An 11,749-nucleotide genomic window follows, 5' to 3' on the forward strand; every position below is an offset into this window, starting at 1 on the left:
TCATTCATTATCATTGCACATAAATAGGCTGTGACCAGGAAAGGATGAGACTAGACTCCATTTGATAGCCCACAGTCTTAGTGAGATCTCTTTCTATTTCTAATCCTTTAAAATTTCTTTTTCTCTTTGGTTTTCCAGAAAGACATCATCATCATCTACAGATAATAATATTGCCTGTTATTTTCTTTTCTTGACTAATTCCATTGGCTAGCACTTCTTCAGTAGTGTCAGATAACAGTGTTGAGAGTGGGCATTGCTCTTTTTCCTGATATGATTTAGAACGCTCTGACATTTCACTTTTAAAGACAAGGTTTGAGATAGATTATTTTGCCTTTTTCAAAAAAAAAGTACCCATCTGTTCCTATTTGGCTAAATTTGTTTTGTGAATCACAAATGAAAAATGCTTTATTAAATGCCCATCGTATTACACGCTAGGTGAGCACATGTGTTCACCTGGTAATAGGATGAATTATATTAAGATGAATTAATATCAATAGATGATCTAACACTGAACCATGGGACAAGATTTTCAGGGGTGACACATAAAGAAGTGGCCATCTCTGCTATCTCCCTCCTGCCCAGGAAGGGTGTGGCCGACCCACAGACCATGTGCACCCATTCTGTCTTCCCCGCAGAGATAGAGTTCAACATCACGGGCAATTACGGGAGTCCGGTGCACGTGAACCACAATGCCAACTACAGCTCAATGCCCTCCCCAGACATGGACCCTGCCGACCGGCGCCAGCCCGAGCAGGCCCGCCGGCCCCTCAGCGTTGCCACGGATAACATGATGCTGGAGTTTTACAAAAAGGATGGGTATGAACTAGCATCCCTTTCTCAGTGTTGGGGGTTGTGGGATGGAGGGATTGATTCAGATGGGATGGCAGGAAGGCTGCACTTACCAGCAGCAGTTTAAGTGGGTTGTGTCTGTTAGCATGTCAGTTCATTCTTGATGCTTCCATCTGTGCTATTCGGGGTGCGAGGCTTGCTTCCCACCCTTCAGGCCGGAAGTAAGTGCAGCCTTCCGAGCTGATGGTTGTGATCAGTATTGATTAGTTCTCATCAAAAGAAAAAAAAAATGGGTCAAAAGGGGAAACTGAAAAAAAAAGATACTGAACACTTTACTTTGACTCAAAATTTACAAATGTGCATCAGTTCTCAAATCTTCAGCGGTTTTATTCTGATGATGGTTCTGCCCGTCTGCACCCCTCAGCAACATTCTTGCATCAGTAGCACCTGCAGTGTGGAGTTTAACATTCCCAGTTTCCGTCTCTTCGAAACAGATTGAAAACCTAAACCTTGAAGCAGTCTGAGTGTAAAATCCTTGTAAGTTTCTAAGAGTTGTTTTCCCGTCTTTTATGATCGACACCTACACCTACTTTGATGCAGTTGTTATGAGACTCATAAATGCGCATAGGAATGACCCTCTTGCACTCATATTAAATCAGTTCACATAATATGTAATTGCATGATGTGATTCCCATAAGAAGTCAAATGGGCGTAAACAGGTTTCCTAACGAGCACAGCTGATTCATGGGAGGTGTCAGCTCAGCCCTGGCACCCACATACGTGGGCTTGAGTCATCGGCTAACGTGTCCTACAGAGGAAAGGTTGAAAAACCCAGAACTGTGGAGGTACTTGAGTCTTACTTTCCACCCCTCTTCTCTTCTGAGTGGGAGTCGACCTTGGAGACCCACACCTGTGTCCTGGGATGATGGGGAGTGTTCACAAGGACCAGTGTCCCTGCTCGTTCCCTTCCCCAGCAGAGACCCTTCCCGTGAGAGGCGGGTGTGGGGCCTTTCTCTGCTCTGCGCTGTTGTTCATTGTATTCTGTCTGGTGGGGAAAGAAAAGCTGGAAATTCTTAGAAGTTAAAGGGAGTAGGGGGAGATTTTGCCAATCTATAAAAAAAAAAAAAAGCATACTTAGAATCTGATCTTTGCCTCATGGGGGAGAGAGCTAGCAAAAGCGTTGGAATTTGCTTTTAAAACTCAGTTTTAAGTGTCTCTCACCGGGGGGACGCCCTGGAGGGGCAGTTCTGGTCCTTTGGTCCCAAGTGTTTCTGCATCAGAGGCGGGCTCCACCCTGCCAGACCTCGTCTGATTCCCAGTCCCCTCTGAAAAGCCATCCAGGTGACCTCTATGAGAAAGTTATCACTGTGGAATCTCAGGGCGTTCAACATCCACTGGCCCCTACAGTATGGTCTTCTGAGTATAAAAAGCCAAGGTCATTGGGATTTCTGTGGACAGACTGCCATCCCACTGGGACCCCAGGGGCTGCAGGCAGCTTTACAGATGCTGCTGGGGCCTTACCACCAGAGGGTTTTTAGGGGTCTACAGAGGCTAGAACTACACAAGTCAAACCACCTCAGCTAGTTCTGTGTAGACTAGTCAAGCTGTCCCTGCCAAACTGTCCCAAAATTGTGGATTTGTGGCCCGGATTAATAAGCTACTAAATTTCGAGGGCGGTTTGTTATGCAACTAAAGATAATCAGAACAAGCTTTAAAAAAAAAAAAAAGGATACCAATGTTCTGCCCCCGTGCAGCTCGGTGCAGCTGCGCTTTCCACTCCTGAAACCTGATGTGCCTGTAGCCAGTTCACTTGCGTTCTGATCCTGAGGGGGCCTCCACCAGGGCCAGCTGACAGCAGCCCCCGAATCCACGAGGATATTTACACCAGGGCTGGCGGCCTTCCTCAGAGCTCAGTTTAGTGCGTGAGTCATCCTCAGCCTGTGCTGGAAACTGTTCTGCAGGGGTCTTGCCCCACCAGCGGCCCTGCCCCCGGACCTTAGCCTGGACGTTCTGTAATTTGGAATAAGCACATGTAATTGAGAAGTTCGGAAGCGATCTGAACAGTGCTCTATGGAACACTAGTTCCACTGATGCTTGGTTATGTTGGGGCAGGAGGCAAGGAGAGGGAAATCTGGGGTCTCATGTGTCCCTGAAACACAGGATTCAACACGTCGAAACCCCTTTCTTGAGTGTATGACTTCTTAGGGTCTTTTACACGCTGTGACGTGCCATGCATCTTCACAAGGGGCTGTGGCATCATTTCCCAAATTTATTAGATCATAAAGCCTGTTGTCATGAGACAGGACTCGTGTTCCAAGGGACTTGTTTTTTTCAGTTGTGGATATTGAGGTCCTCTGCAGACCTAGTGGAAGGATGGAGAACCTCCAAAAGACAGCCACCCTGAAAGGGGTTACGTCGTGGATGGGGGGTGCGGGAATTTTACTTCAGAGAGAGCCTGAACCTGGGGTAAAACAAGCTTACCTAGAGAGTTCTGGGTACCAGGGAAAACTTTGACTCATATTTTGGGGTTGGATTGGTCAACTGGGCCTTTGGGAGGTGCATTCTTGGCCCAGGCCCTGCCTCTGCTTCCACATTTCCAGGATTTACACATCTGTGGATGCTGAGACCAGGTCTGTGAAATGTTGCCAGGTGACTCCAGGTTTTATTTGTACTGGGGAGGTGAAGAAACCTTGTTGTTATGCATTTAGGAGAGGAATTATCCCTAGAGGAGCTGGAAATACCAGATTTTGGCCTTCCTGGGGGACTGCAGACAAGGCTAAGCCAGGATTTTTAGGATCCTTCTTATTCATCATTCACCTTGGCACCCATCCTGCCACTGCTGCCTGACCTCCAAGTTCACCTTAAATGGTGCAGGAACTCCCAAAGCTTCTGTGGGTTTTTGGGGAGATACCAGGTTTTCTTTCCTCCTTTCTCTTGGTGGGTCTTTCCCAAGTGTAACTGATCTCTAGAACAAAAATCTAAACCTTTCCGATCTCTGTAGACTTGAATTCCTCAAAGCCATACGTTGGCTGACATCTCTGCTTAGGACTGTTCCTGACCAAGATTCAAAAACAGCATGACAGGGGACTTCCCTGGCAGTCCAGTGGTTAGGACTCTGCACTTCCACTGCAGGGGGCACGCGTTCAGTCCCTGGTCAGGGAACTAAGATCCTGCGTGCTGCACAGCACAGCCAAAAATGAATAAAATAAAAACAGCATGACAGATGTCTACCCTACAGGGGCCAAAAGAAAAACAAAAAACAACCACTAACCCCTGACGGCTCATTACCTGGAGTGGTCCACAGCAAACTTCTGTTCTCAGTAATACATGTGTTCTCTCTGTAGATACCTGTTCTTATGCTGGAATCGCCAACTTTCAGATTTTTTTTCTTCTGGGGCAGGCCTTTGTCTCCTAATTTTTAAGGTCCTAGATCTTATCTTTTCCCTGTGTGGCCTGCCAGGTTACAGACTTTAAAACAGGAATGCCACTCCATTTCCTGAATCAAGGAGACCTGTTCCATGATACAGTCTCTCATGGAAAATACAAAGTGTAGCTTAGGGTAAGTTCCCTGCAAATATGAGGTTCCTGTAGACTGGGAGGAGTGCAACAGGGTAAAGTAGACTTCAGCGGGGCTGCCTTGCCAAGGTGAGGATTTGCCAGCTGCCCTGCCCTGCCCTGCATTAATCCTGAGGGTGAGCAGGTATGAGAAGCCTGAATTCCCTGCCCCTTGTCACCTTACCCCAAAGGAGGAACGGGAGCCACGTGTCTCAGGGTCAGCTCCCCAGATGCTGTAGGCCCTCGCCTCCCATCACCTTGCTCCCTCCTTAGAAGACCCAGGGAGTCCAGAAGGGAGGCTCTGCCCAGGTCCCCTCCTGGACTCTGCCATGTGCCCCTGCCTTCTGCTTATTGATTTCCAAACCCTTTGCTTCTCGGAGGTTCTTCCTGGCCTCTGGTTTCTCGCCTCTCCCTTGATTCAGCCATAAAGGGATCCAAAAACCAAGTTCCTCTCGTTTTCACCGGAAGCAGTGGCCATGGGAAATCTTTGACATCCATACGAGATGTGGGTATCTGTGCAGTGACTTCTAAGGGAGTTGGTTGTTTCTGATTGATTGAACTTGGTCATTTTTATTTTATTTTATTATTTATTTATTTATTTAGGCTGCGTTGGGTCTTTGTTGCTGTGTGCGGGCTTTCTCTAATTGCGGCAAGCGGGGGCTACTCTTCGTTGCGGGGCGCGGGCTTCTCTCTGCGGTGGCTTCTCTTGTTGCGGAGCACGGGCTCTAGGTGTGCGGGCTTCAGTAGTTGTGGCACATGGGCTCAGTAGTTGTGGCTCGTGGGCTCACTAGTTGTGGCGCACAGGCTTAGTTGCTCTGCGGCATGTGGGATCTTCCCAGACCAGGGCTCGAACCCGTGTCCCCTGCATTGGCAGGCAGATTCTTAACCGCTGCGCCACCAGGGAAGTCCCAGTTATTTTTAAATAAGACGCAGTTGTTTGATTCTGGCGACTGTTGCTACTTTATGTGATAAAACAATGAGCGGAGACTTGTGACCTGCTTACATAACCTCTGGTTGTATTCTTCCTCCTCTGAATAGCTCCCCCTTCTCAGCAGCGTGCCAAGCAATTTTGTAATTTTTGTCTTTGGGTGGAGTTCTAGCTAGACGTTCGGACACTTAAATCTACCAATCTTCCAAGCAAATCTTTATTTGCTTCTGAAGGTAATATGCTTTGAGGCCTCTGAGAGTATTGCTGTTGTCACTGTGATTGATTCACTCTGTAAAGATTTTTATTGCCTTTTGTATGAAGGAACTAGAACGCTCATAGAATACTGGCGGGAGTGTAAAATAGAACAACCACTTTGGAAAACAGTTTGGCAGTTTCTGCAAAAGTTAAACATTTACCCACCACACGTGATCCAACCATTCTATCCCTAGATATTTACCCAAGTGAAATAAAAGTGTATGTCTATACAAAGACTTGAAAAAAAAAAAGATTTTTATTGCCTTTTGAAAATGTCAGTGAACCTTTGACGTGTGTTTCCTGGACACAGAGGACGCCGCTTCCCATATGAAAGTCACTTCAGCTGGGAGAGTGGTGATTACAGTCGGCACAGCTGTCTCTTTATAAAAGCAGGGGTGTGCATTTCACCTCTCGACTCTTGGTTGCTGATGCTTTGCCGATGATATTTAGCGGGTCTCGTTGGTCCTCCCCCCGACCGTGCCCTCCCCTGGGTAAACCAGGAGATCACCAGGGAGCCTGGTGTCTGGGGTCAACAGTGCTGGAAGGTGTGTTTGGAAATAGAAGGTGTCCCCCACCAGCCCTGATCCCAAAGCCCACGCCTCTCATCCCAGATGGGGAAGGTCTTTCTAAGTGAGAGAGAATAGGGTAAGAGAGCACAGTGTGAGACCTCCATCCCCTAGGGCTTCTGTTGATCACCACGGGAAAAATCCCACCCTCCTCGCCAACGTTGCAACTAAGTGGTATCAGTTTGCTTCCGCAAGTGGAATATTAAGCTTTTTGCTCTTTTTCAGCCTGATAAACTTGGAAGCCCAAGGGGCATAGTTTGATACTCCCCTGCAGCCCACTTTAAATACCGGGGGACGCAGTTGGACCCTGTCCCAGAGTTTTGAGTGGCCTCCAGGGGTGATTGGATCTCGTATAGAAGGTGCTTGTTTATTGGTGGAGGGTCCTCAGAGGCAAGATGCCTTGCAAGGTGGGTCCTGGAGAGAGACTGACCGCCCCCAAGATGCCTTGGAGATGAGAACTATTAACAGTGACACTTGACAGGAAGGGGTCTCTGGGTCCCCGCCCCCAGGGGAAGGCGTGTCAGAAGCCGTCCATCCCCTACGTGCACGGCTGTAGCATCGTTCTCCTCTGTGCGCCTCACTGAGGGTCCGTCCCCGCACGTTTCCTTAAAGGACCCACATCCCACCTGCGACAACCGATCCCCAAACGTGGACCTTTTCTTTGAATCTTGCTGCCCCTCTGTGAGGTGGCTAGAATGTCGTGGTGTAATAGCTCTTTGCTTCTGACCAGCGTGGGTGTGAGTACGGCCCTCTGCGCACATACGCAGGGGAGGCCGGTGCTGGGTCCTCCCTGCGTGGATGTCCGTGTCTCCCTTCACACTGGAAGGATTGGCTCTGGCCTTAGTCAGTGGAGGCCTCGACTGCGTACCCTGGAACCAGTTACCTCCTAGGCCAGAGGAAGGGATTAGCCGCCTTCTAAACCATTAACTGAGAAGAGAGCGGACTGCTGCTTCCACGGATCTTTTTGCTCCCTTATTCCTGACCAGTGTCAGCTCTTCGGCTTCTCTCTTTATTCCCCTGCAAGCTTGGTAGGATGATTTTCACCCGTACAAACAGAAAAGTCACTTTAACTAGAGAGACCAGCTAAACTGAAACAGTTTCATGGCACAGTAAAAGCCCCAGGCTTAGCCTTGACAGACACAAGAGACAAGACAGACCTTGACAGAGACAAGCTGTGTGTCCCAAGGAGGGCGCAGTTTTTTCGACACTAATATCTGTATGTTTCTGTCCCTGCAGCCTTAGGAAAATCCAAAGGTACGGTATCCTTGGGTAGCTACGAGGCCACGCTCAGTCTCTGACCACTAAGCGAGCTATGCCGTAGGGAGCTCTGCAAGGGGGTGAATGTGTGCGGCTGGTTGCTTTGGCCGATGTACTCAAAGCTGACTGTCTTCCCCTCGTTAAAGTGGAGTCAGGGTGGGGACTGACCAGAGGCATGATCAGCCTTCCCTGCTGTGTAGACCCTGCAGAGGTTGTAGCTCAGCCAGCACCCTGGGGCTGGCGCGGGAATCCTGAGTCGGTCCCGTGCTCTCCACCCCCAAGTGACAAAAAGAAGAAAGATGGATGTTTAGATGTCCCCTACTGGCCGGTGCCCTGGTGTAGTCTGGTGCTGCCCCTCCCTCGCTGTCCCGCCCGCCTCCACCTCCCACTTGGGAGGAGTGGGTGCCCCCCAGTGAGGCCGCGCTCTGCTCTGAGGGAAGCTTGGATTCTGGGGCGCTTGTTGGGCGGGCGGTGGTCCTAAGGCCCGCGGTGCCCGGGCCGCTGGTGGGAGCCCCGCCCGGAGCTGCCGTGACGCTCAAGCACCTCTGTCCGTGGAGCACGGCTGGCGGCTGCCTCGCTTCCCTGGTCCAGCAGATGCTCGGGCTGCGCTGCGGGGCGCTTGGTGGGGGAGGGAACCCCGGCGCCCGGCGCGCGCGGCTAAGCCTGGGTGTCTCTGTCCCCGGCCAGCATGGGCGTGAGGGTCATGGACACGTCGTGGGTGGCTCGAAGAGGCTCTTCGGCCGGCCGGAAGGCGTCCTGCGCCCCGCCCACCATGCAGCCCCCCGCCCCATCCGCGGAGCTCGCCCCGCCCTTGCCGTCGCCCCTCCCGGAGCAGGCCCCCGACGGCCCCGCGGTGCCCGCGCTCTCTCCATCCGGCCTCGGCCTCCAGCCCGGGGCTGAGCGGATCAGGTAAGCAGGGCGCTGCCGTCCTCCCCCCACCAACCCCCCGGCCTGGGTCAGTCTGGCCTGCGGTGCACACTGGGAGGGGGTGGTCTGGGTTTGCTGCATCCACGCAAAGCCTCTTGGAATTGGTCATTTCCCCTCCTTTTCTAAGCATCCTGGTTTGGCTTCTGCAGCAGGTAAGTCATTCACAGACCCCGGGATCATCAGATGGAGCCCAGGCTTTCCCAGACCAGCATCCCGGGCACACGTACGTGTCAGGTGGCAGCTTGCTACGGCCAGGCGAGGAAGCTGAGTCCCAGGCACTGTGTCCCCCTCCTACGCTGTTACAGCTTTTCCCTGTTGTGAAATTTAGAATTTCAGTGTTTCTCCCTTCCTCTCCTCCACCTTTAGACACATAGGGACCATTTTACTGCTAAAATGGGTGCAAATCAGGTAAAGAATGGAGGTGCCGTGGTCATGCTGGGCCTGGTGACCTTTGCAGCCTGTGGTGTGACTGCATCTCGTTCTTGCAGAGGAAGAAAAAAGACGGGGAGCACGCTCATTCCAGCGCTAGTTCCGTGAACTTTTGTGCAGGGCAGCCCTTGTCGCTCCAAAGACGAAAAATGCAATCTGAGCCGTCAAGGCACACGTCACGGCGTGTGGTCGTTCATACCCAGGGGTGCAGGGGAAGGAGGCCATCCCTGGCCCTTCCTTGAAAGGGACGTGGTCAGAGGAGATTCTAGGAGTGGGGATTGCCCAAGGAGACTGCTTTGCCGTTTGTTTCTGTCTGTCCTAAAGCAGCAGTTCAGAGAAGCAGGAACGCTCCTTCACTCAGAGGCACTGTGCTTTCTGTTAGGGTGTGCGGTATTCCTCCATGGCCACCGCTGGAAACATTTTGGAGACTCTGGGAAGCCGAACCTCTCAACCCAGTCTTTGCATGTACGCGTGTGAGCGCACACACACACACACACACACACACCCCTAAGTGAAGGGATTGCAGGGTTCTTTTTTTTTTTTAATGAGTAGAAGGTATTTTCCCTGAGAAATGGAGAAGTGACAGTCAGAGTTGGTGGGGAAGGTAGTGACCCTGGATGGCGTGGTTGCTGATGGCTCCACTGGAGAGGACGAGGGGTTGCCAGCTCTGGCCGTGGACTCATGGGCTTCAGTTTCTTTTGAGGGATGTGGGAGGGGAGAGGGAGTTCAGCAGGAAGCAGCGGCTGATGGCCGGCAGAGGAAATGGACAAATAGGAGATTTGCTGGGATGGTCTCCTGCTGGAGAGAGGGCAGAGGCCAGGAGAGGGAGCTGGCCACGGGTGCCACACGGGGATGAGGGTGGAACCCAGGCCCTCAGAGCCCCAAGAGAGGACGGTCACCTCCGTGGGCATCTTTGAAGGCTTTCGGAAGGGCTGAGAGGACCATACCTGCCTAGAGGAACACGTATTCAGTTCACAGTGCTGATGTTGAAGTTACCTGAGTTCAGGGGCTCTCTTTTGTCCTGTGTGCTTGTGTTTCAGCACTTCTAAAAGCAAGGAGCTTTCTCCAGGATCTGGGCAGAAAGGAAGTCCAGGTTCCAGCCAGGGGACGCCCAGTGCAGGGATGCAGCCGGGCGTCAGCCCCAGCCAGCTGCCCGCAGACCAGAGTCCTCACACCCTCCGGAAAGGTATGTCACCGCCGCCGGGCTCGTGGGGCTTGGGGGGCTTGAGCCAGAGAGCTGTCACACCGCCTGGAAACATTTCCCTCCATTCGCACGGAGATTTAGAAACCGGTTTCATGAAAAATTACTGCGCGTGAGAGCTTTGGGAAGTTAGCCAACCCCAAGAGGGATCGTTGCATCGTTATTCCTCGCTTTATTCATTTGAACAGTGGGCTCGGGGGTGTGGCGGGGGCAGACACGGGGCACCGCTTCCCGTCCACCAGGACCTTTGTGCAGAATCATCGCCCAGGATGACACGTGTCTTCATCGACTCTGCCAGGCTTCCCACCACCATTTAAAATGCAGTGTGGAGTCTTCCCCAGGAGCCCCCTGCCCCAGCTGGGGTCCAGCCCAGCTGCCTACCCCTGGGTTATTTGTAGAAGGGGACACAGAGGTGGAATTGAGACTGTCCTGCAGGAGGCCTGCCCTTTGATATTTCTTTAGTGGAGGCCTGAGCATCTGTCCACTGGCCCATGAGCTGCCCACCCCAGATTTCTGCCACTGAAACCCACTGCAGAAGACTCCGTTATTCTCCCTGAAATGATTCCCCAAAGCTGAGACATGTTCCATGGTGATATTTCATAAATGGGGGCTGCATGGAACGTGTATTAATCAGAACCACCTTTTTTTTCACCTTCTGTCATCACGAAGTCTGTAAGGTGCTTAAAATAGCACACTGTCTAATTTGTTCTCAGTGCAGGCCTGTCCGGCTTCTAGGTGTGCCTTTAGCTCCGGGACGTGGGACCGGGCTGGTTCTCCTTATCCTCACACAGGGCCCCTCCCAGCCATCCTGGCTGCGGGCTGCTGTGTGAGCCCATCATCCGAGCCTGCCCTCACCCAGCCCTTCCATCCTGCTCATCCCCATTCATCCCTTATACGCCCTACAAATGTTTGTTGAGCCTCTGCTATGTGTAGAGAGCCCCGAGGCTCTAACAGAGCAGCAGACGTGGCCTCTGCAGACAGGTGAACGTGGAACCGCAGTACAAGGGTGTTGCCGCTGGACCACCTGTGGTGAGCTTAGGGCACCGAGGGTCATGTGAGGGCACCTTGCAACACAGGAGGTTGGCCAAAGTGGCAGTGGAGGGATTTGAGCATGCCAGGGCTTTATCCAGCAATAACACGTTTCCCTTGCGGTCCTGATAGAATTCTCTGGCTGTCTTAGTTTACACGGCTTTTAACCCTCCCCCAGCTGCGCAGGGCAGGGTGATGGCTAAGCTGTTCTTCTGTCCAGTGGGGTCGGGGCTCCTGTTCCGGGCCACGCGGCTTCCCACAGCCAGTGGGACATTGGCCCTCTCGTTCTTCACAGCCCATTGGACCCAGGCAGGGGTTTCCCAGGTGACATTCAGCAGCTCAGCACCATCATTTGAAAGGCACACCATTGCCCACAAATGGCACACTGAGTTTTGTTTTGTACCCCCTCAGTCTTTTGACGATGTGCCTACAGCCTTACATCATGACCTAGGCCTGTCCCTACCTGGGGTGGTAAATGTCGCCACAGACATCACGGCGATGTCACTGCATCCTCCGTCTTCCGGCTCCCTCGGGGGAAGACGTGTTCAAGCACTGACACCTAGAGTCTCCACTGGATGAGAAGCACATAATGCCTGCATCAGCCAGTAGGGCTGAAAAGTGGTTTTAAGTCATGACTGTGTGGTGCTTGACATACATGATCCCATGTAATTATTACAGTACTGTGGAGAAAATGTGATTCTTTCAAGTGCACGTAAGAGGTTTATTTTATTTATTTATTTATTTATTTATTTAGGCTGTGTTGGGTCTTCGTTGCTGCGCACGGGCTTTTCTCTAGTTGCAGCGAGCGGGGGC

At 51.8% G+C, this 11,749-nt stretch overlaps 1 protein-coding gene across 4 annotated transcripts in view; it reads left to right on the forward strand.

Annotated features, from left to right (window-relative positions):
* The window catches only part of ARHGAP44 (Rho GTPase activating protein 44), a 490,736-nt gene that overhangs the window by 431,489 nt on the left and 47,498 nt on the right, over positions 1-11,749 (forward strand). For 3 of the 4 annotated variants that reach the window (XM_082441382.1, XM_082441384.1, XM_082441385.1), the window contains 4 exons: positions 636-816; positions 7,330-7,347; positions 8,038-8,259; positions 9,747-9,892. In XM_082441382.1, the coding sequence (XP_082297508.1) occupies positions 636-816; positions 7,330-7,347; positions 8,038-8,259; positions 9,747-9,892 (567 nt within the window). The remainder of the gene's footprint in view (positions 1-635; positions 817-7,329; positions 7,348-8,037; positions 8,260-9,746; positions 9,893-11,749) is intronic. The other variant, XM_082441383.1, reaches the window with a different exon arrangement.

This window comes from Balaenoptera physalus (genome assembly GCF_965194825.1).
Source record: "Balaenoptera physalus genome assembly, chromosome: 20".
NCBI lineage: Eukaryota > Metazoa > Chordata > Mammalia > Artiodactyla > Balaenopteridae > Balaenoptera > Balaenoptera physalus.